Source organism: Oryctolagus cuniculus, chromosome 20 (assembly GCF_964237555.1).
Source record: "Oryctolagus cuniculus chromosome 20, mOryCun1.1, whole genome shotgun sequence".
NCBI classification, from domain to species: domain Eukaryota; kingdom Metazoa; phylum Chordata; class Mammalia; order Lagomorpha; family Leporidae; genus Oryctolagus; species Oryctolagus cuniculus.
The window spans coordinates 40,805,992-40,831,892 of NC_091451.1; the positions used below are offsets into that span (position 1 = coordinate 40,805,992).

The 25,901-nt window shown below is 50.0% G+C and overlaps 1 protein-coding gene across 4 annotated transcripts in view; it reads left to right on the forward strand.

Annotated features, from left to right (window-relative positions):
- AK7 (adenylate kinase 7) overlaps positions 1–25,901 on the forward strand; it is a 64,974-nt gene that overhangs the window by 26,273 nt on the left and 12,800 nt on the right. For all 4 annotated transcript variants that reach the window (XM_070065611.1, XM_070065609.1, XM_070065612.1 and 1 more), the window contains 8 exons: positions 279–367; positions 4,965–5,055; positions 6,294–6,371; positions 7,813–7,962; positions 11,790–11,918; positions 13,684–13,807; positions 22,759–22,887; positions 23,623–23,691. In XM_070065611.1, coding sequence (XP_069921712.1) covers positions 279–367; positions 4,965–5,055; positions 6,294–6,371; positions 7,813–7,962; positions 11,790–11,918; positions 13,684–13,807; positions 22,759–22,887; positions 23,623–23,691 — 859 coding nt within the window. The remainder of the gene's footprint in view (positions 1–278; positions 368–4,964; positions 5,056–6,293; positions 6,372–7,812; positions 7,963–11,789; positions 11,919–13,683; positions 13,808–22,758; positions 22,888–23,622; positions 23,692–25,901) is intronic.

The window sequence follows — 25,901 nt, forward strand, 5'->3', positions numbered from 1 at the left end:
GGCACTCTGAGGTGGGAGGCAGGTGCCTTAACAGTGTCTTAACGGCTGGACCAATGCCCCCTCCAAAAGTACGGATTTCTTGAAAGAGCGTTTCAGTCCTGAGACCACACCCTGTTTCTCTCCCTAGGATCAGACCCTGGGCTGGTTCACAGCGGGTCTCCCGGAGGTCCTGCCAGCAGGCAGGCAGGTCTTGGGCTCCCTCACCGTGGACCCGCATGGGAGCTCTGACAGCCGTACGCGTTTAACCGGGACAATGATTTTGCCTTTCTTTCCTTCAGCTAGCTTGGCTGGGTGAGCTTCCTGCGATACCGGTGTTTGGGGACGGAACAAATGTCATCCCAACAATTCACGTCCTTGACCTAGCAGGGTAAGCGTTCTCCCAGAAGTAGAGCTTCCCTCCGTTGAGGAGCTAACCCGGATGGAGCATTCACCCTGTGCTAAAGCCCTTGCTCTTCCCAGCAGCCTGTGCAGGGGGCGCCACTGTTTTCATTTTCCACCGGATGAGATACTGCCCGCCCTCTAACAGCTCTGCAGCGTTTCTGATGAAAATTCGGGCTCATCCCGTAGAAGCATCCTCTGCAGGACCGCACGCCCTCCGGTTGCGGAGGATAGCTTGGTGTGTGCGTCCTGGGGATGTGGTCTCACGTTCCTTGTCTCCGATGAGATTGATATGCACAGCCTTGCGGTGCAGACTGTAGAGACCCCAGGACGAGCTCCACACCGAGGCTCCTCTTCCTGCAGTGGGCTTCACGTCCCAGGGTGCACAGGGCTCCCACCCCTTTCTCCTGACTTAAACCCCAGGTCTGTGAGCAGGTTCAGGAGCCCGCCTCCCTGTGTCCCTCCCCCAGGAGGGACGGCGCAGTGCCTGCCCCTCCGTGATATTCTGGATTCCAGTTTCCCACTCACCTGCTTGTCCGCCAGCCATGGATTTAGTCAAGATCCTGGATGGATTTAAACAGTTACCAGGAAACAAATGAAGCTTAAACCTACGGGCCACGCCCACGCGCGGGTCTCTTTCAAGGCCCCGCACTTATTGTACTGTTGTCCTTGAAGAAAGATGTCCTGGATTATGTAAGCTCCACCCCCACAAAGCCCAGGTCTGCTCCAGTGAACGCTAACTCTGGAAGAGTGAAATGACACCGTCTTTCTACAGAGGTTGTACAGCTCACATTGCCAGGGTTTTTTTTTTTTTTTTAAATAACTTATTTTTAAAGGGAAAGAGAGAGAGAGAGAGAGAGATCTTCCATTTGTTCGTTCACTCCCCAGATGGCTGCAACAGAAAGGGCTGGGCCAAGTTGAAGCCAAGAGCCAGGAACTCTATTCGAATCTCCCACGTGGGTGCAGGGGCCCAAGCACTTGGGACGTCTCCCACTGCTTTCCCAGGCACGTTAACAGGGAGCTGGATTGGAAGTGGAGCAACCAAGACTCAAATGAGCTGCTGGAGCTGCAGGCAGTGGTTTTACCCACTGTGCCACAATGCCAGCCCAGTGTTGTCAAAGAGGGGCTGGTGCTGCCATGTAGTGGGTGGGGCCGCCACCTGCCGTGCCAGCATCCCACGCGGGTGCCAGTCCGAATCCTGGCTGCTCTACTTCCAATCCAGCTCTCTCCTAAGGCCTGGGAAAGCTGTAAAAGAAGGCCCAGGTCCTTGGGCCCCTGCACCAATGTGGGAGACCTGGAAGAAGCTCCAAGCTCCTAGCTTCAGATCAGCGCAGCTCTGGCCATTTTGGCTAATTGGAGAGTGAACTAGTGGATGAAAGACCTCTCTTTCTGCCTCTTCTCTCTCTGTGTAACTCTAACTTTCAAATAAATAAATAAATCTTTTTTAAAAAGAGAGAGATGTCAAAGAGACTTTTACATTACTAAGCCTTAGTCCTAACATCTTAGTCACAAACAGATAAACCAGAGAGTCAAATCACTCCCATTACAGAAGGGTTTGGGGCCCCTTCAAGTCACAATTGTTCCCTAGTGGTTTCTTTGAAGATGGTCCAGTGTTTAACATGGGAAGGAGTCAGAAAGTTGAAATATTCAGAGAAAATAATACAAAATAAACGTGGACTGGGCTTTTGGATTGTTTGCTTTAGTCGCATTTTACTGAAAAGGAAACTAAAACAGGTTTAGAGCTGACAGGCGCCTGGGATGGACTTGTGTTCACTGTTGTTTCTCTGGAACTGCCTAAGTTGTGCCCAGGTCTCTGCTCAGCCTCCCAGCAGCTGTGTGAGTGTGGGGAGGTCACTCACCCTCTCTGTGAGGTCAAGACGGTGGTAGCAGCTGTGGCACGGGTGGTTGGGAGGGCTCAGTATCATTGATTACACTTAGACACCTTGGTGATCATGGCTTAGACACCTTGGTGATCATGGCTTAGACATGGTGATCATGGCTTAGACACGTTGGTGATCATGGCTTAGACACCTTGGTGATCATGGCTTAGACATGGTGATCATGGCTTAGACACCTTGGTGATCATGGCTTAGACACCTTGGTGATCATGGCTTAGACATGGTGATCATGGCTTAGACACCTTGGTGATCATGGCTTAGACATGGTGATCATGGCTTAGACACCTTGGTGATCATGGCTTAGACACAGTGATCATGGCTTAGACACGTTGGTGATCATGGCTTAGACATGGTGATCATGACTTAGACACCTTGGTGATCATGGCTTAGACATGGTGATCATGGCTTAGACATGGTGATCATGGCTTAGACACCTTGGTGATCATGGCTTAGACATGGTGATCATGGCTTAGACATGGTGATCATGGCTTAGACACCTTGGTGATCATGGCTTAGACACCTTGGTGATCATGGCTTAGACACGTTGGTGATCATGGCTTAGACACCTTGGTGATCATGGCTTAGACATGGTGATCATGGCTTAGACATGGTGATCATGGCTTAGACACCTTGGTGATCATGGCTTAGACATGGTGATCATGGCTTAGACATGGTGATCATGGCTTAGACACGTTGGTGATCATGGCTTAGACACGTTGGTGATCATGGATTAGACATGTTGGTGATCATGGCTTAGACACGTTGGTGATCATGGCTTAGACACCTTGGTGATCATGGCTTAGACATGGTGATCATGGCTTAGACATGGTGATCATGGCTTAGACACATTGGTGATCATGGCTTAGACATGGTGATCATGGCTTAGACATGGTGATCATGGCTTAGACACGTTGGTGATCATGGCTTAGACACCTTGGTGATCATGGCTTAGACATGGTGATCATGGCTTAGACACCTTGGTGATCATGGCTTAGACATGGTGATCATGGCTTAGACACCTTGGTGATCATGGCTTAGACACAGTGATCATGGCTTAGACACGTTGGTGATCATGGCTTAGACATGGTGATCATGGCTTAGACACCTTGGTGATCATGGCTTAGACATGGTGATCATGGCTTAGACATGGTGATCATGGCTTAGACACCTTGGTGATCATGGCTTAGACATGGTGATCATGGCTTAGACATGGTGATCATGGCTTAGACACCTTGGTGATCATGGCTTAGACACCTTGGTGATCATGGCTTAGACACGTTGGTGATCATGGCTTAGACACCTTGGTGATCATGGCTTAGACATGGTGATCATGGCTTAGACATGGTGATCATGGCTTAGACACCTTGGTGATCATGGCTTAGACATGGTGATCATGGCTTAGACATGGTGATCATGGCTTAGACACGTTGGTGATCATGGCTTAGACACGTTGGTGATCATGGATTAGACATGTTGGTGATCATGGCTTAGACACGTTGGTGATCATGGCTTAGATGCAGTGATCATGGCTTAGACACCTTGGTGATCAAGGCTTAGACACGTTGGTGATCATGGCTTAGACACCTTGGTGATCATGGCTTAGACACGTTGGTGATCATGGATTAGACACCTTGGTGATCATGGCTTAGATGCGGTGATCATGGCTTAGACACGTTGGTGATCAAGGCTTAGACACGTTGGTGATCATGGCTTAGACATGGTGATCATGGCTTAGACACGTTGCTGACCATGGCTTAGATGCAGTGATCATGGCTTAGACACGTTGGTGATCATGGCTTAGACATGGTGATCATGGCTTAGACACGTTGGTGATCATGGCTTAGACATGGTGATCATGGCTTAGACATGGTGATCATGGCTTAGACATGGTGATCATGGCTTAGACACGTTGGTGATCAAGGCTTAGACACGTTGGTGATCATGGCTTAGACACGTTGGTGATCATGGCTTAGACACGTTGGTGATCATGGATTAGACACGTTGGTGATCATGGCTTAGACACCTTGGTGATCATGGCTTAGACACAGTGATCATGGCTTAGACACATTGGTGATCATGGCTTAGACACATTGGTGATCATGGCTTAGACACAGTGATCATGGCTTAGACACATTGGTGATCATGGCTTAGACACGTTGGTGATCATGGCTTAGACATGTTGGTGATCATGGCTTAGACACGTTGGTGATCATGGCTTCCAAGAAGGAAGTCCTGGGCCCCGCTGCTGTGTTGCTGTATGGCCACAGTGTCTCGGAATCTGAGTCTCACTTTGTAAGACTTCCACCCCAAAGCACCACTGGGACCCTCTGACGAGCCATGGGTGGGCAGAGGCTTCAGAAACTGAAGTCCTGGGGGTCTGTGCCTCCTGGTGGGAGGCAGTGCACTCTGTCAGGGAGGGGGCGAGGCTCAGAGCCAGACGGACGCCCCCTCAAGTGCTGACTCCTGTGCTTCCCTGTAGCCCCTCAGCCTGAGAAATGGCATTTAACCCTTTAGCACCTTCCCCATCTGCGGAGTGCAGATAATAACCCCAACCCTGTCCAAGGTGAGCTAACTCATTAAACCCCCCAGTATGGTGCATGGCCCCTGGGAGTGGCGTTTGGTAAATTCTAGTGTACTCCATCTCTTGCTTTTTTCTCCTCCGGTGATTATTTTCCTGCTCGTCTGCAGAGTGATACAAAACATAATTGACCACGTGCCAAAGATTCACTACCTGGTTGCTGTGGATGAGTCTGTTCACACCCTGGAAGACATAGTCAAGGTACGGTGGTTTCATCCCATAGGCTGACGGCGCTCCTCCCTCCCAGTAGAGTTCTACTATCATGTGCACCTGCCAGCCAAGGGACTCCTGCAATAGAACACCCTCAACACCCACATCTGCTCTCTGTGTTTGCAGCGTATGTGTTGGGAGAGTCCTGCCAGAATGGCCTTGGTCCAGCGTGTGCGTGAAAGGAAACAGGGAAGGAAATAGGGATTGTGGCACCCAGACATGCGCAGATCAGATGCAGGAATTTGAGGATAGGTCTTGAGGTGCTGGGCTCAAAGGGTTCATCTGATTAGGTCACCAGGTCTTCTGACCCTTCCAGGCCTCTGAGGGCTCCCTCTGCCACCCAGGCCGCTCTGGCTAAAGCCGCCACCTGCTAGCCCAGCTGGCCCAGGCAGCACAGCCTTCTCCGGACTTTCCCACGGCCGCTTCCTACTCATCTTGAAGATTCGGCTTGGATCTCTTCCCCTGCATCCTCCCTCACAGGACAGGTGCCTCCCTTCCATACTCCCAGAGCACCTTGGTCCATTCAGGCTGCTCTAGTAGCATGCACAACCTGGGCAGCTTCTACATAATAATAAATTACTGTTCGCGGGTCTGGAGGGTGGTAAGTCCAAGTCCGAGGCGCCGGCTTGTCCAGTGTCTGTTGAAGACCCGCTCTCCGCCTTCCTGGACGTTGCTTTCTTGCCATGTCTTCCCGTGATGGAAGGAGCCTAGGAGTTTTCTTGGGCTTCCTTTTCGAAGAAACTTTGTAAATTGTATTATTTATGTTTATTTTATGTGAAAGGCAGAGAGACAGACAGACAGACAGAGATCTTCCATCTACTGTTTTACTCCCCAGATGTTCACAACAGCCTGGGATGGGCCAGGCTGAAGCCAGGAGCCGGGAACTATGTCCGACTCCATCACACGGAAGGCAGGGACCCAAGTGCTTGACCCACACCTGCCAACTGCAGTGCACATTAGCAGGAAGCTGGAATCGGAGGCAGAGATGGGACAAGAAACCAAGCACTGGGGCCCGTGTTGTGGCGCAGCAGGTTAAGTCACTGCTGTGACTCTGGTGTTGCACATCAGAGCGCCGCTTCCAGTCCCAGCTACTTTGCTTCCAGTCCAGCTTCTTCCCTAATGCTGTATTGTGGGTGTGTGGGTGTGTGTGTGTGTTCAGTTACATTCACATTCATTGGAGAAGTTTATACAAATCCTTACAATTAAACCAAACATCTCTCCCCTACCAGTGCATCAGTAAGAGTACTGGCCCTGGGAAAATCCAGAAACTACCCAAAGAAAACGCTTTCCTAACCAAGGACTTAACAGTGAGTATGTGTGAGGTTGTCTCCCCGGCTCTCTCTCTCTTTTAAAAAGCTGTTTCCTAAAGGCTATGGATTCTGGGGGGGGGTTGGAGCCTCAATGCCTGGCTTCCTATCCATCTTCAGCTCCCCCCACCACCAGCATCCTCAGGGGTCCCAGTCACGAGAGTATCTGGAAGCTCCCTGATGAGCAGAGTGCGGTCTGATGCCTCTTGCACCGCCTCCGGCTCCGTCACGGCAAAGCACTTGGCAGGTCCAGTTGCACCGCGCTCTCTGACGCTTGCTTTGCATTTTTATCTAACTTTATTTATTTGCTTATTTGAAAACAGATATACAAACAGAGACAGACACAGCGCTGAACAGAGATCTTACATCCTCTGGTTCACTCCCTAAATGCCCGCAAAGTCAGGAGCCCAGGACTCAACCTGGGCCTCCCACGTGGGTGCCAGGGGCCCAAGAACTTGAGCCATCATGTGCTGCTCTCCAGGGAAACTGGAATTGAAAGCAGAACCAGGGTTTGAACTGCTACACCAAACACTAGACCTTAAACTTGCTCTAGGAAGGAATTATCTTTTTTTTTTTTTTTTTTTTTTTTTTTTTTTTTTTTTTTTGACAGGCAGAGTGGACAGTGAGAGAGAGAGACAGAGAGAAAGGTCTTCCTTTTGCCATTGGTTCACCCTCCAATGGCCGCTGCGGCTGGCGCACCGCGATGATCTGAAGGCAGGAGCCAGGTGCTTCTCCTGGTCTCCCATGGGGTGCAGGGCCCAAGCACTTGGGCCATCCTCCACTGCCCTCCCGGGCCACAGCAGAGAGCTGGCCTGGAAGAGGGGCAACCTGGACAGAATCTGGCGCCCCAACCGGGACTAGAACCTGGTGTTCCAGCGCTGCAGGCAGAGGATTAGCCTATAGAGCTGTGGCGCCGGCCGGATGGAATTATCTTAAAGAATAAATCAAATATAAACACTGTATTGAATATTTTCCCAGAAGGATGGTGTCATTGTTTACCTTGGAGAGCAGAACAGAGTTTGAGATAAGAGGGAATTCCTCCACACTTATTGTTCTTTTGGATTTTGAACCATGGGACTCACGATGCAGACAGGTAGATGCAATAAAACAATATTTTTTTAAAAACTTTATAGTTGGACTTCCTGCCAACGTCTTCCTATTCAAGCTGCTTGTCCAACTGCAACAGGCTGCTTCCTGACCAGGAGTGCTTAGAAGTCTCCTAGTGTCAACACAGGGGCTCTGTAGACACTTAGTGCTGGGTTAATTGACTTTTATTTTTAGTGACTGTCTATTGGGTCTATACAGACATAGAAGTCTGATTACTGCTTTAAAAATCAGCTTATTTATTTGAAAGGCAGTTATTCGTTAATAACCGTAACAATTTGTAGCTGGCAACATGCAGCAAAAAAAGCCGAATGTCTACTTTTCCTTTGTCTCTTAGCAAGAGTGCCTGGACCACCTGCTGGTCCACTTGAGAATGGAAGCTCTGTTCGTGAAGGAGAATTTTAACATCCGCTGGGTCGCCCAGGCAGGGATTGTGGAAAATATCAGTGCTGTCCTCAGAGAGTACAAGCAGAGCAGAGGACTCCTGGTAACTATGACCATTTTCTGTTTAAACTCCTCACTGAAGCAAAGTGAAAGGAATTTACTTTTGAATTTTGATGCAGTTACACAAATGGAAGTGTTTTCTTTTTCAAATGTCCAGTTTCCTAATGTCAAGCTGTTTTCCAAATTTGTCTTAGTCTAACAATCTGTGTGTATATGGTACAGATACTTGTCAACCAAATATTTGAAAGTTTAAAGTTAATATAGATCATTTTATGCAAATTAGGCATGAGAGTCAGGTCAAGAGTGATTGGCACAGAGTTGTCCGCCTAAGGAGAAATGCTGGGTGGCTCCCTGACCTCCAGGTATACATGTGGGGGAGGGTGTGTAGGAGATAGGAGAAGTCTGATTACTACTTAAAGATAAATCAATTAGCTTATTTGTTATCGAAAAGCTGGTCAGCCCCCCACATGCCTGCACCAGGCCACAGCCAGGAGCTGGGAACTCAGCCCAGCACGTGGTGTCAGGACTCACCGGAGCCTTCCTCCCAGAGTCTGCACAAGCAGGAAGCTGGGGTCACGGCAGAACTGGGACTCGCACCCAGGCGCCCCAGTGCGGAACACAGGCACCCCGCCAAGAGGCTCAGCACCTGCCGGGCCAGGGCATTCACTGGTCATTTCAACCATCCCAACGTTTCAAGGCAGTATTCTTTTTATGAAGAATAAACCGGAAGGGAGGGATAAGGAAAGGCACTAGTTGTAACTAGATAGGAATAAGAAGTTCTGGGGTTCTGGTCACAGCAGGGTGGTCATTAGATAATATTAGTGTATTGTTATTTCTCTGTAAACAAACAAATCAGAAGATTGGATTTTGGGTGTTTTCACTACAAAGAAATGTTACATGTTTGAAGAGATAAATATATTTACCCTGAATGGATCTTATGCAATGTATACGTGTACCAAAAATGTACATATGCATATATGTGTATATAAAGAAATACACATATATAGGTATATAAGACATATACATGTACATAAATTCCACGTACAATTTTCATATGTATGTTAAAATTTTTTAAAACACAAAAATTTAAAAAGAATGATAACTTAAATAAAAATTATATATATTGATTATGTATAACGATGTATTGAAATGTATCTACATTATGGAATGGTTAAATCAAGCTCATTAGCATAAGTACTGCCTCTCACTACGTCTCATTAGTGGAGAGGGGTTGGTGGTCTTATCTCCACATTACAGATGAGGAATCTAAGGCTCAGAGACAGCTCCTTCAAGGTCGCACAGCTGTGAGGGACTCAGGCTGGGAGCGTGCAGGCCTGGCGAGAACAGCGCCCTCTAGCTGCAGGGCCTCTACGCCGCCCTCTCTGAAACGGGGTAGATGCAGCACCTTCCCAGATCCTGGGAGGCATTCTAAAGACAGCGGGCCGCCCCGAGAAAGCACTTTGAAAACGCTCAGCCATCGTGACAGTGGTCATACTAATCCTAGTTAGTGGTGTGCACGGGACGGCTCCGAGTGAGCAAGGAGAGAGTGACCATCAAGAATCACATTCTGCTGAAAGGCATCCGGGTTAAGGAGTGAAAGAGGTGAGGGAGGCTGGCGGCAGCTAAGATCCTCACAGTAGCTGGACCTGGAGGTTATCGCAAAGCACACGCCAAAGCCACGCCAGAGGTCAGACAAGTGTTACCCGTGTGAGTCAACGGTACAACCACGCACAGAGCAGAGATATGACCAGACACGTCCATGGGCCGTGTGGTTCCTGATTAGCAAGTCTGGACAAGAACATGATAGGAGAAGTAACTCAAAACTCAACAGCGTTTTTCTGTCACTAGGGCGGGGGTTAGCCATAGCAGTGGCGAACAAGAAGCACTACCCAGGCCAGTGTAGACAGCGTCGTACCAGCAACACAGGCCAGTGTAGACAGCATCATACCAGCAGCATTCCAAGAAAGATGGAGTCTGAGGCCCGGACTTGCCTGCATCCAATTCCTTCGCAAGGCAAAGTTGTCACTGCCGCACACACAGGTGCAGCCACGCCTCCTTGACCCAACGCCGCCAGGCAGTGCACCTGACGCCCCTGGTTCTGATCAGAGCTCATCACCCTCTGTAGGACCCGCCTCCCGGTGTCTCTGTGTCCCAAGGGAGTACACGTTCCTGCCTCGTGGAGTGTTCTGTGTTCAGTGGCAGTCACACTTCTCATTATGAAGCAGGGAAGAAAACTTGGCATTGTGATTCGTGTCTGGATAAGGCGGCCCCTCAGGGAGCTGCCTGGCCCTCACACCTCGGTGAGTGCTCTGGGGCCATCCAGGGCCCCCAGCCTCACCATCGAGACTCCAGACCCGCAGCGTCTGTTTGCACAGCTCCGCTATCCAGAGGGGCCCCTCATTTCGGCAGTCGGCACACAGAGCCGCCGCACCGGGCCTGTCTTCTCACAGCTTTGCTTTCCTGGCTGCTCAGTCAGCAGTGATGCCAATAATAACGCCCTGGCCGAAGTCATGTGACCTTGAGGCATACGAACGCTCCACAAGTGGAACCTGTGTCGTGTGACTTATTGGTTTGTCTTGCAAAAAAAAAAAGCTCCATTTCCTGACAGTGCGGCCCACTTTTTAAAGAAATGAGTGTGATTGATATTTTGATTTCTGTTAGAAATAAACACGTATACTCAGTGGTTGTGGATGCCATGGAACTTCTGTAGTATTCAAGTGAGTTTTTCAGCAGAAGGAAGTGTGTGTGTGTGTCCGTGTGTGTGTGTGTGTGTGTTTAGTTGAATGTATTCTTTAAAATCAGAGAATCTTACAGTTGAGCCTCCCTCCCCGTATCAGCAGGTTCCACATCTGCACATACGATTGTGTAGATAGAAAATGCACAAGTGGGAGGAATCACTATGTTCCTAAAGCAGTACTTATGAAATGCATAAAGTTTGTATATAAACCTTTTGTAAATAAAAGGTTTCTGGGGAAAAAGAACGTGCACAGGGAAAAAATTGCCCATAGTGAACATGTACAGACTTTTTTTTATCATTGTTCCTTCAGCAATATGGAGACAGCCATTTATGTAGCATTTACATTGTATTAAATATTCTAAGTAATCTAAAGATGATTTAAATGTACAGAAAGTCTTTTGAAAGTTAGCAGAAAAATGTGTATTATGACAAAAACTATACATGGATTTTATAAACATTTTGCACCAACATAAACGTATCTGTTTAACTCCACTTTCCACGGGCTTTGGAAAGATGTGTGTGGGTTGTATGCAACTACTTGGCCCTTTTATATGGGAAGGGACTTGAGCGCCTGTGGGTTTGGAATCCTGGGAGGGGGACGGTCCTGGAACCAAGTTCCCCTGGATACCAACTGTGTAAAAATAACACTTCAAGGCCAAGTTCAGTGTAGAAACAACCTTCAGGCAGTTATTGGGTCTCCTGCACCGCGACCAGGCATTCTTGTTTCCTGGCCGTCGTCATGACGGCGCCGGAGCCCCTGCGAAACTGGTAGCAGGCTACGCCGGAGCACGTACTCTTTCGTCCTTTTGAGGTATTCCTGGCACATCTTGTGCGTCACGGCTGCCGTGCCCTGGTCCGTGCGTGGAGCAAATGCTGTAAAAACCTGCCGAGTGAACGCACACGAACCAGAATGTGAACTATGTGCCTAGGGCGCTGACGCGTGCAGGACAATGTGGCAGCCACCAGGATGGCGGGGAGAGGAGGCAGTGGCCCCGGAGTCCTGAGGAAGGAGCCAGAGTCAGCCCCAGGGTCCAGAGGCGTCAAGAAAGGCACACACACGACACGAGCAGCCCTCGAGCCACAGATTGTTCCGAGTTCGCTGTACAAGAATGTTCCTCGTTCCTCTCTTTCAGCCAATCAAGATCTGCATTCTTGGTCCTCCTGCTGTGGGAAAATCCAGTATCGCTGAAGGGCTGTCCAAGTACTACAAACTGCATCACATTAAAATAAAGGATGTCATTTCCGAAGCCATAGCAAAACTGGTAACACTTCTAACTACTTCATTGGGAATTTTTATATTCTGAAAGCGGTTTCCTTAGTCATGTAATAAGCCAGCAACTAATTTCACATGTCAGTCTACAAAGAGATTTGTTACTTTAATTGGATTTTGTTGTTGGCCCAAGTTATGAAAACATGGAGTCCCCCGGGGCTTTCCACTGTGAGAAGGGAGCGTGTTCATGGCTGCCTTTGAAATGGAGTCTGCTTCCAGTTGTTGTCCAGCGGGTACATGGCACTATCTCTGTTGGTTGGAACATTCTTATTTTTATTTATCCATTTTCATGTTATTGGAAAGGCAGAGAGAGAAAGAGATAGACAGACAGACAGGCAGTCAGAGAGACAGGTGGAGAGAGCATCCATCCACTGGTTCACTCTCAAAACGCCTGCAACAGCCAGGGTTAGGTCAGGCCACAGCCAGGGACTCCATCCAGGTCCCCCATGTGGGTGGGAGGGACCCAGGGACTTGAGTCCTCGCCTGCTGTCTCCAGGGTGAAATCAGAGGTGGAGCCAGGACCTGAACCCAGATGCTCCGACATGGACGCAGGCGTCCCAAGCAGCAGCTTGACCACTACAGCAGGTGCTCGTCCCTGGAGTGTTTTTAGGATTTTTGTTCTTACTGTATGTTTCTCGGGGTATTATCAGATTTTTAAAATTTATTCACTACTTTTTTAAAAAAGATTTATTTATTTACTTGAAAGTCAGAGTCGCATAGAGAGAGAACAAGAGACAGACAGAGAGAGGGAGAGAGAGAGAGAGAGGTCTTCCATCCACTGGTTCACTCCCCAATTGGCTGCAATGGCTGGAGCTACGCCAATCAGAAGCCAGGAGCCAGCAGCTTCCTCTGAGTCTCCCACACGGGTGCAGAGGCCCCAGGACTTGGGCCATCTTCTGCTTTCCCAGGCTATCGCAGGGAGCTGGGTCAGAAGTGGAGCAGCCGGGACTCAAACCGGTGGCCATATGGGATGCCAGCACTGTAGGTGGGGGCTTTACCCGCTACGCCACAGAGCCAGCCCCAACTTTTAATTTTTTTATCGGGCATGGGGGATACTGAGGTACATTCCCATGCGTAATTACTGAAAGTCTTGATTTCTTTTTTTTTATTTTTTATTTATTTTTTATTTTTTGACAGGCAGAGTGGACAGTGAGAGAGAGAGACAGAGAGAAAGGTCTTCTTTTGCCGTTGGTTCACCCTCCAATGGCCGCTGCAGCCGGCGCACCACGCTAATCCGATGGCAGGAGCCAGGTGCTTCTCCTGGTCTCCCATGGGGTGCAGGGCCCAAGCACTTGGGCCATCCTCCACTGCACTCCTGGGCCACAGCAGAGAGCTGGCCTGGAAGAGGGGCAACCGGGACAGAATCGACGCCCCGACCGGGACTAGAACCTGGTGTGCCGGCGCTGCAAGGCGGAGGATTAGCCTAGTGAGCCGCGGCGCCGGCTCCTGAAAGTCTTGATTTCTACAAAACACGGGCTCCCTCAAGCAGGATAGAACCTGGTACCCTAGGAAAGTGCGACTCTTACGCAGTTTTGAAGTGCACACAGACACATTTTATGCTCCTAAAAACAGCGTGAGGCAGACTTGGAGCTCCCCACCCTTGCAGGCTTGGGTGTCCTACAGACTGGCTACCCACGGCCGGTGGGGACGTGCCCTCCTTGGGTACCAGGCTTTTCCTGAGACCAGTTGCCAGGTGACTTGTGACTAGCAAATCAACGCAGGGCACCATCCAGTGTCAATGTCCCTGTGGCATGTAGGAGGCGATTGTGGCACCTAAAGAAGGAGGAGAAGAAGAAGGTGAAGAGGAGGAGGAGGAGGAGAACGTGGAAGATGCCCAGGAGCTCTTGGACGGCGTCAAGGAGAGCATGGAGCAGAACGCAGGTGAGCACGCACGGCGCGCGGCCGCCCTCCTGTTAACAGGGCCAGCTTCTCTATCTGGTTATAAAAGACTCCCTGTGCGCTACTAAAAATGAGTAACAAATTATAACAACAGCAAAGAAATTTCATTGATGATCTCACCCCACCCCACCCCCCAGGAAAGAGAATCACTGGTAACATTTTGGTGACTGTCTGATATTAAGATGGGAAAGAACTTCTTAAGAAAAAAAAATGCGTGCAGTCATAGATATTTTATAAGCATCAAACTTCATGAATTAAAATCAAAGGACGGGCTAGCATTGTGGTGCAGAGCGTTAAGCTGCTACTTGCAATGCCAGCAGCACATATCAGAGCACCTGTTCGAATGACAGCTACTGTGCTTCCGATCCAGCTCCCTGCTGATTGCAACTGGGAAGGCAGCAGAAAATGGCCCAAGTACTTGGACCCCTCCACCCAGGCGAGAGCCCCGATAAAGCTCCTGGCTCCTGGCTTCTTCAGCCTGGCAGACTTGGCTGTTGCAGCCATTTGGGGAATGAGCCAGCAGATGGAAGGTCTCTCTCTCTCTCTCTCTCTCTCTCTCTCTCTCTCCGTGTGTGTGTGTGTGTGTATGTCTTTCCCTCTCTCTGTCACTCTGCCTTTCAAATAAATAAGTAAATCTTAAAAAGAATAAAAGGCTATAACAAACAGCTAATATCCTTGATATACAAGACATTCAGGCAAATCGATAACAATAATTCAATCCTTAACAGAAAAAAAAATGGATGAAAAACACAGACCAGCACTTGATGCAAGAAGGAGTACGAGTTCATGGGGAAACAGACTTAGTCATTTGGCAGCTGATTGTGCAGGTGGTTTAGCCAATGAACCGCAGCAAAGTGTCACGTTCAACTCAAACCCTAGAGTCATTCCTCCCCACCTTTGGATGCAATTGCAGGCTGGTCCCACAGCAAGTCTTAGACAATAACTGAGAAGTCCTTTGTCTATTCATGCTTTAAGAGGGCCATTCCAATCCAATGATCTCAAACTGGGCTTGGGACTGAGATCTTTCTAAGAAAGCTTGCCACTCATCAGGAAAGCGCTAAGATCGTTTGTTTGTTTGTTTGCTTGTTAAAGGCAGAGTGACAGAGATAGAGAGATCTGGTTCACTCCCCACATGCCTACAACAGCTGGGACTGGGCCAGGCTGACCAGGAGCCAGGAACTGCAGCCAGGTCTCCCACGTGGTGGCAGGGGCTCAAGCCCTGCTGCTCCCAGGCACATTAGCAGGGAGCTGGATCGGAAGCAGAGTAGCTGGGACTTGAACCAACGCTCCATTATGGGATGTGGGCGTTCCAGGTAGTGGCTTAGCCCACTGTGCCACGACACCTGCCCGCACTGCATTTTTATACTGGAAGAAGATCGCGATCCTCTACCAAATGGGCTGCATCACCTGGTGTCACCTGCAGACAGTCCCGTGTGACCCACAGCTTGGACTCTATCCAATTCGAGTTTCTTCCCCCACCAACCTCTCAACCATGTCTGTTTTCTGTCTTCTTCCTCTTCTCCCTGCCTCCTCCCCTCTTGCTGTGGCTATTTCTGGCCCTCCAGGGTTGGGCCTGGGCGAGTGGGCATTAGTGGAGGACAGGGGTGTGTGTGACCGACTCAGGGAGGCTGGCAGGGGGTGACAGGTGGCTGCGTGCGGCTCCTTCCTGTGTTATGCTTCTGTGAGTTCTTCAGATCCTCCCACCGGCGTCCACCCACTGAGCACCTGGGAGCACAGCTCTGACTGCCCTCCGTGGCCGTCCAGCGTTGTCTCATGGCATTCACCCTTGTCCCCTTGTCCTTGAGGAGGTCCTCTGCTCAGTGACTCATCTCCACTGTGGTTGGGAGCCTTGTATCCCAGTCCTTGCCTCATGCCGTGCCCTGCTGGGGGTCGTTGCCACCTGCGGCTGCGGCTTGAGCATGTCCCCCGAAGTCCCTGTGCCGGAAGCTTCATCCCCAGTGTGCGGGGTTGGGCAGTGAGACCTCTACCGGTGACCAGGCCATGAGAGCTCTGCCGCCAGGAACAGGCCCCCGCGCTTGTCGTGGGAGCGGCTTAGCCACTGCACGAGTGGGTTCCTAACAACAGGACGAGTTTGGCCCCATCCTCGGCTCTCCTGTCTGCCTTCTCTTGCCTCATTCCCTTCTGCCGTGGGGTGATGCAAAAAAAGGCCCTTACTGGATGCAGGCCTCTCAACCTTGCACTTCCCAGCCCCCTGCACGGTAAGAAGGAAGTCTTTTTCTGCATGAATTATGCAGTCTCGGGTATTCTGTTCCAACAGCACAAAAACTTGTAAGAGCACCTGTATTCCAGGGGGCCCACGCCTGTCCAGGGCTCCTGGATGGGGGAGGAGGAACAGCTCTGGGAGGCCTTGCCCGGTGCCTGGTCCTTACCTCCTGCCTCGCTGCCGCCCCTCTTGCACGTCAAGGTCTCTGATTCCTCCACGCCTTCCCCTGGAACTCAGCCTTACCCTTCCCTCTTTTCCCCCTTCCTTCAGGCCGGGCCAATCCAGTTTTCCAGGGTGGAGGACATAGCTTTGTGTGGCAATTGAGTGTGCGTGCGCTGAAACAGCCAGTTATCTGAGTTTTGTTTTCTGCCCTGCTGTGGGCTGGGCTGTGAGGAATGGAATTTAGAATTCCGGAGGGAAAGGGAGAGGCACAGGGAACACAGAGCAGCACCCAGGGGCATGACGTTGCCTCTGCTTGCCCGCGGGGCATTGAGTCACTCTTCTGGTTTGACAGAGGGGAGCAGAGTCCTGGCTCCCAGCTTTGGGGGTGGGAGGTGGGGGAGAGAATAAGGAAAGTCCGGGTAGGATATTCCATGGTGGGGACATTGGCGGGAGGAAACCTGGCCGCGCTCGGCTGTGGGGTAGAGGGTCAGGATCTTGGGGAGCCCTGCACGTGTAAACCCCGAGGCTGTGGTGTGAGGGCAGAGATGCGGCGGGAGCCGGGAGCTGTCTGTTGGGCAGGGATGTCTGATTCTGAGGCTGACAGGACTACAGAGACTGCTGGGCTGCTCCTCACAACAACCCCGCGGTCTTCCTACGGGCTATGTCACAGGACGTGTGCAGCACCTGCTGAGTGCGTGCCTTGCCCTGGGAGGGGACCGCCCAGGACAGATGGGCTGGGAGCAGTCAGTGAGTCCCACGGCCAAGAAGGGCCCCGTCCTTGGCTGAAGACCCCCTTCCCCCAGAGGCCAAACCTTTTAGGTAGCCTCTGCTTTGCCAGAGGGGCCCCGGGAGGGCGGGAGGGCGCAGAAGCAGTGGTCTTTGGGGAAAGATAAAGTCTTAAGAACAGCAGGGGTCCCTCCCCACTCGGCACCCTTACCCGCCCCCTGCTTCCTACAAGGTTGGACCACTTCATCCCGTCCCCTTACTCTTAGGAAGAGTCCAGTTTCCTCCTATCCTTATTTACCAGAACCTCGAACGTGGACCTTGGTCATGTTTGAACTAAACAGGACCTTTGAACCCACGGCACAGACATGACACAGACATTCCAGCGCGAGGACCTGGAGATTAGCTCCCTTTCCCTCACATGACCCCTTTTGTTATCATACGACGACGGCAGTGGCACTGGCAACGCAGGTTTCACATTGCGCCAGTGGGGCTCCCCTGGGGACAGCCGCAATCAGGACTGCATTGTTTACAGGCCCTTTATGCCCACTTTGATTATTTCAAAAGCATCAATAGTGTTAGAAAGGTAGACTTAAAATCAGGGCGATGTTTTATTAACTTTAAAAAAGCTTTGTTTGTTTAATTTCATTTTATTGAAAAAGTAGGGAGACAGAGAGAGAGCTTCCATCTTCTGGCTCCTTCCGCAAGTGCCCACAACAGTCAGAGCGGGGCCAGGACTCAGTCAGCGCCTCCCGTGAGGCTGGCAGGGACTCGAGTACCTGCCCATCGTCTGTTGCCTCCCGGGGTGCGACAGGAAGCTGGAACCAAGCACTGCTTTGAAGAATGTGCGAGTCCCAAGTGGCAACTGAACCCCTGAGCCAAATGTCTGCCCCCAGAGAGACATTTTGGAAGCTATCCAGGAAGGGGCTACAGCAGTGTGAGGTTCCTAAGGAAATTAAAGATAGAACTGCCATGTGGCCCAGAACCTCTTTTGGGTATATACCCAAAGGGACTAATCTACCCCCTCCTAAAGATATCTGCATTACCATGTAAACTGCAGCATATTCATAATAACCAAGACACGGAAACAATCTAGTGTTCATTGTTGGCTGAATGGATAAAAAATATGTGACTATATATAATATGTATATATATGTGTATGTATGTATGTATATCTATATCTATCTATCTATATCTATATATGTAATGGAGAGTAGGTTACGCTGCTTCCTGAAGTGCTGGCATCCCATATGGGCACCAGTTCAAGTCCTGGCTGCTCCAGCTGATGCAGCTCCCTGCTAATGCACCTGAAAGAGCAGTAGAAGATGGCCCAGTTGATTGGATCCCTGCCACCCACATGAGAGACCCAGAAGAAGTTCCTGGCTCCTAGCTTTGGTCTGGCCCAACCCTGGCCATTGTGGTCATTTGGGGAGTAGACCAATGGACATTAGACTTCTCTCTCTCTGCCTCTGCCTCTCTCTCTCTGTAACTGCACCTTTTAAATAAATAAATACATCTTTTAAATAAAGAAAGACAAAACAGGGAAAAATATAAAAAATAAAAAACTAAAGAAAATCCTGTTTAAAAAGTAAATAAATAAATAAAATAAAAAAATGAAACGTAAAGACTGTGTGATCCACAACGAAGCCATTTGCCACCTGAGGGGACTGGGAGACATTACAGTAGGTGAGTGAAGCCAGGCACAGAAGGAAAACTGCTGTATGAGCTCACGCGTGAGTGGGGTGTACACACATACATCAGATATGCAGAGACAGAGGATAAAACAGTGATTACTGTGGGGAGGCCACGATAGAGGGTCAGGGATCTAGAGCCTAAAGGACTGAACTAGCATTTGTGTAGCATAAACACGTTTAGATTCGAAGTGACTGCAATCGCACGGTGTTAGGGATGTTTGTTAAGTAAGATTTTAGCTGCTCTGGTGAGAAAAGTAACTGAGACGCGGGCACGTTCATCCCTTCCCTGTGGTGGCATTCAGTCTCTCTGCACCTCCCATAGTCTCATCTTATAAACCTCTAAAACAGACAACCAAGTTTACTTTAAAAAAGATTTATTTATTTATCTGAAAGTCAGGGCTACAGAGACAGAGGGAAAGACAGAGAGAGAGAGAGAGAGGAGAGATCTTCCATCTGCTGGTTCACTCTCCAGATGGCCACAACGGCAAGGCCTGACCAGGCCAAAGCCAGGAGCTTCATCCGGGTCTCCCACGTGGGTGCAGCGGCCCAAAAACTTGAACCATCTTCTGCTTTTCCCAGGCCGGTAGCAGGGGGCTGGATCAGAAGTGGAGCAGCCGGGACTCGAACTGGTGTGTATGTGGGATGTCAGTGTCGCAGGCCGTGGCCTTACCTGCTTTGTCGAAACGTCAGCCCCAAGGTTTACTTTTAAAAAAATAAAGCAGAAAGGGGCAGTCAGCTGCCCCAGAGGTCAACATGAGCCAGAGGTCACTGGCGTCTGCCTAGCGGGCCGCAGTGCTCTGGAGCAAGGCGTGGCCCTCGGTGCTCCAGCCGTGCCTCTGAAGTGCGCCACAGTCCCCAGACAGGCTGCTCTGCTTCTTGCTTTCCGGACACTCGTGTTCTGACTCAAACAGAAACGCATGGCAAATCTCAGGCCTGAAATAAACCAAGGGGCATGTCGGGGGGTGCCTGGCTCCCTGACCCGAACAAGGAGAGCTTTGGAAACGGGAAGAGACTGCTTCAATAAAACACGGCTTGCAACGGCAGCGCGTCCCACGGCTTTAGCTGCGTGACCGTCGTGAACCTTTGTGGAAAACAAAGTAAAAATCCCTTGAAGAAATTTCAGTACGTTCAAATGACCTTGGGTCATTTTGTTTTGGACTTGGTCATATTTAAATTTTTTTTTTTTTTTTTTTTTTTTGACAGGCAGCGTGAACAGTGAGAGAGACGAGAGAAAGGTCTTCCTTTGCCGTTGGTTCACCCTCCAATGGCCGCCGCGGCCGGCACACCGTGCTAATCCGAAGTCAGGAGCCAGGTACTTCTCCTGGTCTCCCATGGGGTGCAGGGCCCAAGCACTTGGGCCATCCTCCACTGCACTCCCTGGCCACAGCAGAGAGCTGGCCTGGAAGAGGGGCAACCGGGATAGAATCCGGCGCCCCGACCGGGACTAGAACCCGGTGTGCCGGCGCCGCAAGGCGAAGGATTAGCCTAGTGAGCCGCGACTCTGGCCTCATATTTAAATTTCTGAAAGACACAATTGTTTTCTGAATTCACTGCTGCTTATGATCCGTGTGACACTGAGTGGTAGAAAAAGGAGATGGGCCCAGTGCTGTGGCCTAGTAGCTTAGGCTGCCGTCTGCAGTGCCTGCAGGCCATACGGGAGCCAGTTTGAGTCCCAGCTGCTCCACTTCCGATCCAGCTCCCTGCCAACACACCTGGGAAAGCAGCAAAAGACGGTCTAAGTGCCTGGGCCCCTACACCCAGTGGGAGACCCGAAAGAATCCCCTGGTTCCTGGCTTTGGTCTGGCCTAGCCCTGGCCATTGTGGCCATTTGGGGAGTGAGCCAGTGGCCGGAAGATCTTCCTGTGCCTCTCCTTCTCTCTCTGTCACTCTGCATTTCAAATAAATAAATCCTTTTAAGAGTTCTCCTTTCTCCATATCCTCACCAGCGGTTGTTACTCTTGTGTTTTGGTAATAGCTACCTTAAACAGAGGGGAGATGATACCTCCTGATGGTTTCGATTTGCATTACTCTGATGGCTAGTGGTTTGGAGCATTTTGTTCTTATATTTGTTGGCTATTTGTGTTTCTTCTTTTCAGAAATGTCTGTTCAGGGCCTTCGCCCATTTCTTAACTTGACTGTTGTTGTGGTTCAGTTTCTGTTATATTCTGGATATAAATCCTTGGTCGGACAACAGCTTGGAAATATTTTCTCCCATTTTTGGGTGACTCTCCGCTCTATTTGAATGTTTCCTTTACTGTGCAGAAACTTTGATATAATCCCATTTATCTAGTTTTGCTTTTGTTGGCTGTACCTTTAGGGCCTCATCCAAAAAATCACTGTCTACAACTTTAAGAGTTTATCCTGTGTTTTCTTTTAGCAATTTCATAGTTTTAGATCTTTATTTTTATTTTTATTTTTATTTTTTTATTTATTTGACAGAGTTAGACAGTGAGAGAGAGAGAGACAGAGAGAAAGGTCTTCCTCCCATTGGTTCACCTCCCACATGGCCGCTACGACTGGAGCTACGCCTATCCGAAACCAGGAGCCAGGCGCTTCTTCCTGGTCTCCCATGCGAGTGCAGGGCCCAAGCACTTGGGCCATTCTCCACCGCCTTCCCGGGCCACAGCAGAGAGCTGGACTAGAAGAGGAGCAACTGGGACTAGAACCCGGCTCCCATATGGGATGCCGGCGCAGCAGGCGGAGGATTAACCAAGTGAGCCACAGCGCCGGACCCCACATTTAGGTCTTTATGTTGATATGTATATCCAGTTTTCCAACATCATATATTGAAAGGACTATCTTTTCCCTCACGTATGTTCTTTACATCTTTGGCAAAAATCAGTTGCCTCTGTGTGTATGAATTAATTTCTGGGTATCCCGTTCTGTTGATCTGTGTGTTGGTTTTTATTCCAGCACATTGCTGTTTTAATTAAATAGCTTTGTAGCATGCTTTGAATAATGTATTGTGATGCCTCCAGCTTAAATTCAGCAAATATTTACAGAGCATTTATTTTTAACCAGTCATGTGCCAGATACATAGATGAAGAGAATCTCACTTAATTCTCACGAGAGAAGCATTTACCCCTATATGAGAGCAGAGAGGTGTAACACTGGGCACTTGGCGCAGGTTAGATACCGCTCATCAGAGTGCCTGCGTTCCAGTGCCAGCTTCCCGCTGCTGCACACCAGGAAGGCAGCAGGTGATGCTGCACATCCTTGGGTCCCTGGCACCTGTTGGGAGACCTGGATGGAATTCCAGGCTCCCGGCTTCGGCCTGCCCAGCCTCGGCTGTGGGGGAGTGAGCCAGCAGATGAAAGATATTCTCTGTGTCTATCTTTCTGTCTTTGCCTTTCAAATACATGAAGGTAAGCAGGGGCCAATGCTGTGGCGTAGCGGAAAAAGCTGCCGCCTGCAGTGCCAGCATCCCATGTGGGCGCTGGTTCGAGTCCCAGCTGCTCCACTTCCCATCCAGCTCTCTGCTATGGCCTGGGAAAGCAGTAGAAGATGGCCCAAGTCCTTGGGCCCCTGTACCCATGTGGGAGACATGGAAGAAGCTCCTGGCTCCTGGCTTCGGATTGGGGCAGCTCCGGCCGTTGCTGCCAGTTGGGGAGTGAACCATGGGATAGCAGACCTCTCTCTCTCTCTCTCTCTCTCTCTCTCTCTCTCTCCTCTCTCTCTGCTTCTCCTCTCTCTGTGTAACTCTGACTTTCAAATAAATAAATAAATCTTTTTAAATAAAGGAAAAAAAGAAGATAGGAAAATCAATAAAAATTAAGATACAGAGGTAACTATCAAACAGAATTGAGTAAGCCCTGGACGGAAGAGAGCCCTGCATTGCACCACTCATTCCTCATTGAACTTCCCCCGGAAGTCTGTGCTCACAGAAGACTTGCAAATACAGGGACTCGGTGTCTGCTTCCGTTCCTCTTTCTGTGGCCGGCTTGCTGAGTTCTCAGTTGTGCATTCGAGTTCACACGTCACGCTCAAAATACAAAACCACACTTTTTTTTATTTTAAGAGAAAAATAAGGGAATTTCAATAGAATGCTTGATCCACCCAACAGTGTTTGCGCTAACTTTAGACCATGCCGCCACAATAATATACCTGTATATATTTTTTCTTTTTAACAGGCCGACTAGAAGATCAGTATGTAATTAGATTTATCAAAGAAAAGCTAAAATCTATGCCTTGCAGAAATCAAGGTTACATTTTGGATGGATTTCCAAAGACATATGATCAAGCAAAAGACCTGTTCAGTCGTAAGTCTGAGTGTTCCCTTTAATTTGTTTATATTCAAATAGGTAACAACTTCATCTCGCAAGAAATAGTCATTCAATTAACAAAAAAAAAACATAAAAGTAGAGAAACAATGCGTTTTGAACCTTGACTCACCTTGTATTAGGTGCACAGCTTTTTAAAAATTTTTCAAATTCATTCTATTTAATTATGGCATGAAAACTTAGTGTGAGATCTGCACCTTTCATGTTTAAGCGTACAGCACATTCTTGTTGACTGCTGCCTAGCAGGTCTTCTGGGCTCATTCGCCTTGCTCCGTCAAAACCTCACACGCCTGCGTCAGTGACTCTCCTCCTCTCTCCTCCTCCAAGTCTCTGCACCCACCATTCCACTCTGGCACCCTAATTCCGAATGGAAGAGTTGGCTACTGACGATAGCTCACTCCAGTGGAAACACGCAGTAGTAGACTTCCCATGACGGACTGACCTCATTCAGCAAAGTGCCCTCGAGGTCCACCCGTGTTGCTGCGTGTATCAGAATCTCCTTCTTTCTTCCGAAGCCTGAACGGCGCCTGCTGTCTGCATGTTCCATGTGTCCTTTATCCTCATCTGTCAGTTCAGCTGGTGGCACTGTTCCTAACATACATGCTCTGTTTATGGTTAGCTTCCATTAGTGACTGCTAGTTGGGGTAGTTGAAATGGGTGCTACAATCCATGTAATATGTTACAAACAGAACAATGTGTGTTTTCTTCTCTTAGAGGAAGATGAGGAAGAAGAGGAAGATGTCAGAGGCAAACTATTTCCCTTTGATAAATTAATCACCCCTGGTAAGTAGAAGATATTTCTCCGAGATCACATTGAAAAGAGTGCTCTTCGGTCTCTCTTTTGTGCCCACTGTTTTTGAATTTAATAAAGCAGATCTTCCCCTTTATAGGGAAAAGATGATAAGGTTCAACTTCAAACTAGAGAACGTGCTGGGGGTGAGTATCAGGGATATGAAAGTCCTGCGAGGGGCAGAACCCCCTTTGAGAACAGTCATTTGGGCTGCACTCCCTGTGGCAAAGCAAAAGTGGCGCATCTGCCCCGGCGCTGACTTCCCGGTCAGCAGGCGAGGTGCCAAGGCTGGGCTGCCCCACTTCCCGCTCTGCTTTGGGGGCCGGCAATGCCAGCATCTTTCCGGAAGGCATCGGATCCAGGGCCGGGACTGGGCAGGTTAAACGCTTTTCGATTCCCCATGCAGTCCAGAGCAGGTGCAGCTGTCCCGTTGCTGACTTGGGGGTTTCACCAGGCGCTCCTGACAGCGGAGCATGAACCACCTGCCCTGCCTCTGACCACCCCGTGGGCCTGAAGAAACGCGGCTGTTTCTGGTCAGCCTGCTCGGGGCACGATCGCAGCGATCGCAGGGGAAGATAGCGGATCATGTGATCAACACGAGAGGGAGTTGTAACTACAGAGAACCTGCCCACGGTGTGAGGCGCCCCAGGGAGCCAGTGTGGCTGCGCTCAGCTCCTCTTGGGGAGGCACAGCGTGCAGGAAAGCCTCTGGAAGCCCTGAGCCCGGCAGGCAGCAGCCTCGCCCCTCCTCCAGGCGGGGATTCGGTGTCTGCCTATGGGCTCTGAAACCAGAGGCAGAAATGTGAAATGCCCAAGGGATGAATGCCTCAGATTTCCCGCCAGTTCAGGCAAACACCTCAGGAAAAGTTAAAATTTAATTACTGGGCCCGGCGCTGTGGCATGGTGGCCAAAGCCCCTACCTGCAGCACCGGCATCCCATAGGGGTGCTGGCTCGAGTCCCGGCTGCTCCCATCCAGCTCTTTGCTGTGGCCTGGGAAAGCAGTATAAGATGGCCCAAGTCCTTGGGCCCCTGCACCAGCGTGGGAGACCCGGAAGAAGCTCCTGGCTCCTGGCTTTGGATCGGCGCAACTCTGGCTGTTGCGGCCATCTGGGGAGTGAACCAGTGGATGGAAGATCTATCTCTCTCTGCCTTTCCTTCTCTCTGTGTGTAACTCTGACTTTTAAATAAATAAATAAATCTTTAAAAAAAAAACTTAATTATTCTTTGGCTAGCGTGGTGGCCTAGTGGGTCAAGCTGCTGCCTGCAATGGCAACATCCCATGTGAGTGCTGGTTCAAGTCCCGGCTGCTCCACTTCTGATCCGGCTCCCTGCTAACACGCCTGGGAAAGCAGTGGAAGACGTGCCGCCCACACGGGAGACCCGGATGATATTCTTGGCTCCTGGCTTCGGCCTGGCCCAGCCCCAACTGTCATGGACATTTGGGTACTGAACCAGCAGATGGAAGATCTCTCTGTCCTTGTAACTCTGTTTTTCAAATAAATAAAATCTCAGGGGAAAAAAAAAAACCTTGATTGTTCTAAATAACCAAGTAGTTCCAGTTTCCAAGAATCTATGGACAGTATTCCCTCACTGCAAACTTCATGGACAATCCTCACTCTCCTGCTCCGGTGACGGGATACAATTCAGCCCGACTGATGTCGCCAGGCACCCGCCCCGAGCCGTGAGCTCACTGAGCCGTTCCAACAGCCTGCCAGGTGGCAATCACACCGTGGTTATCCAACCCCACCGAGAACGCCCAGAGGCTGATGTGGAAAATGGGAAGTTTCAAACAGAAGTCTCCCTCCACCACCTCCGAATAAACTTCACGTGAAGCCCATTGCTACAATCAGGACGCAGAAGCACAGAGGGGCAGTGACGATCGCCATCATGGTCCGCCGGGCTGCCCTCCCCCGGGCGGAACACAAGCCAAACAAGTCTGAGAACCGTCCACTTGGAGTGTCCAGTCTGTTCTTACTCAGCTACACTCCCCAGAAATTGTCCTCATTCCCTGCCTTCCTGAAAGACAGCATTGTTGTCTTTGTATCTGTGGGACTGAAATGAATGGAGGGGGCTGGGCGATGGTACAGTGATCAATGCCACGGAGAGAACTTCCCGAGAGGAGCGGCCCACTGTGCTATGCGGAGCTGTGCGGGAGCACCAGGCGTGGTCAGGAGGCGGGGGGCTGTCCAGGTTGGAGCCTTTG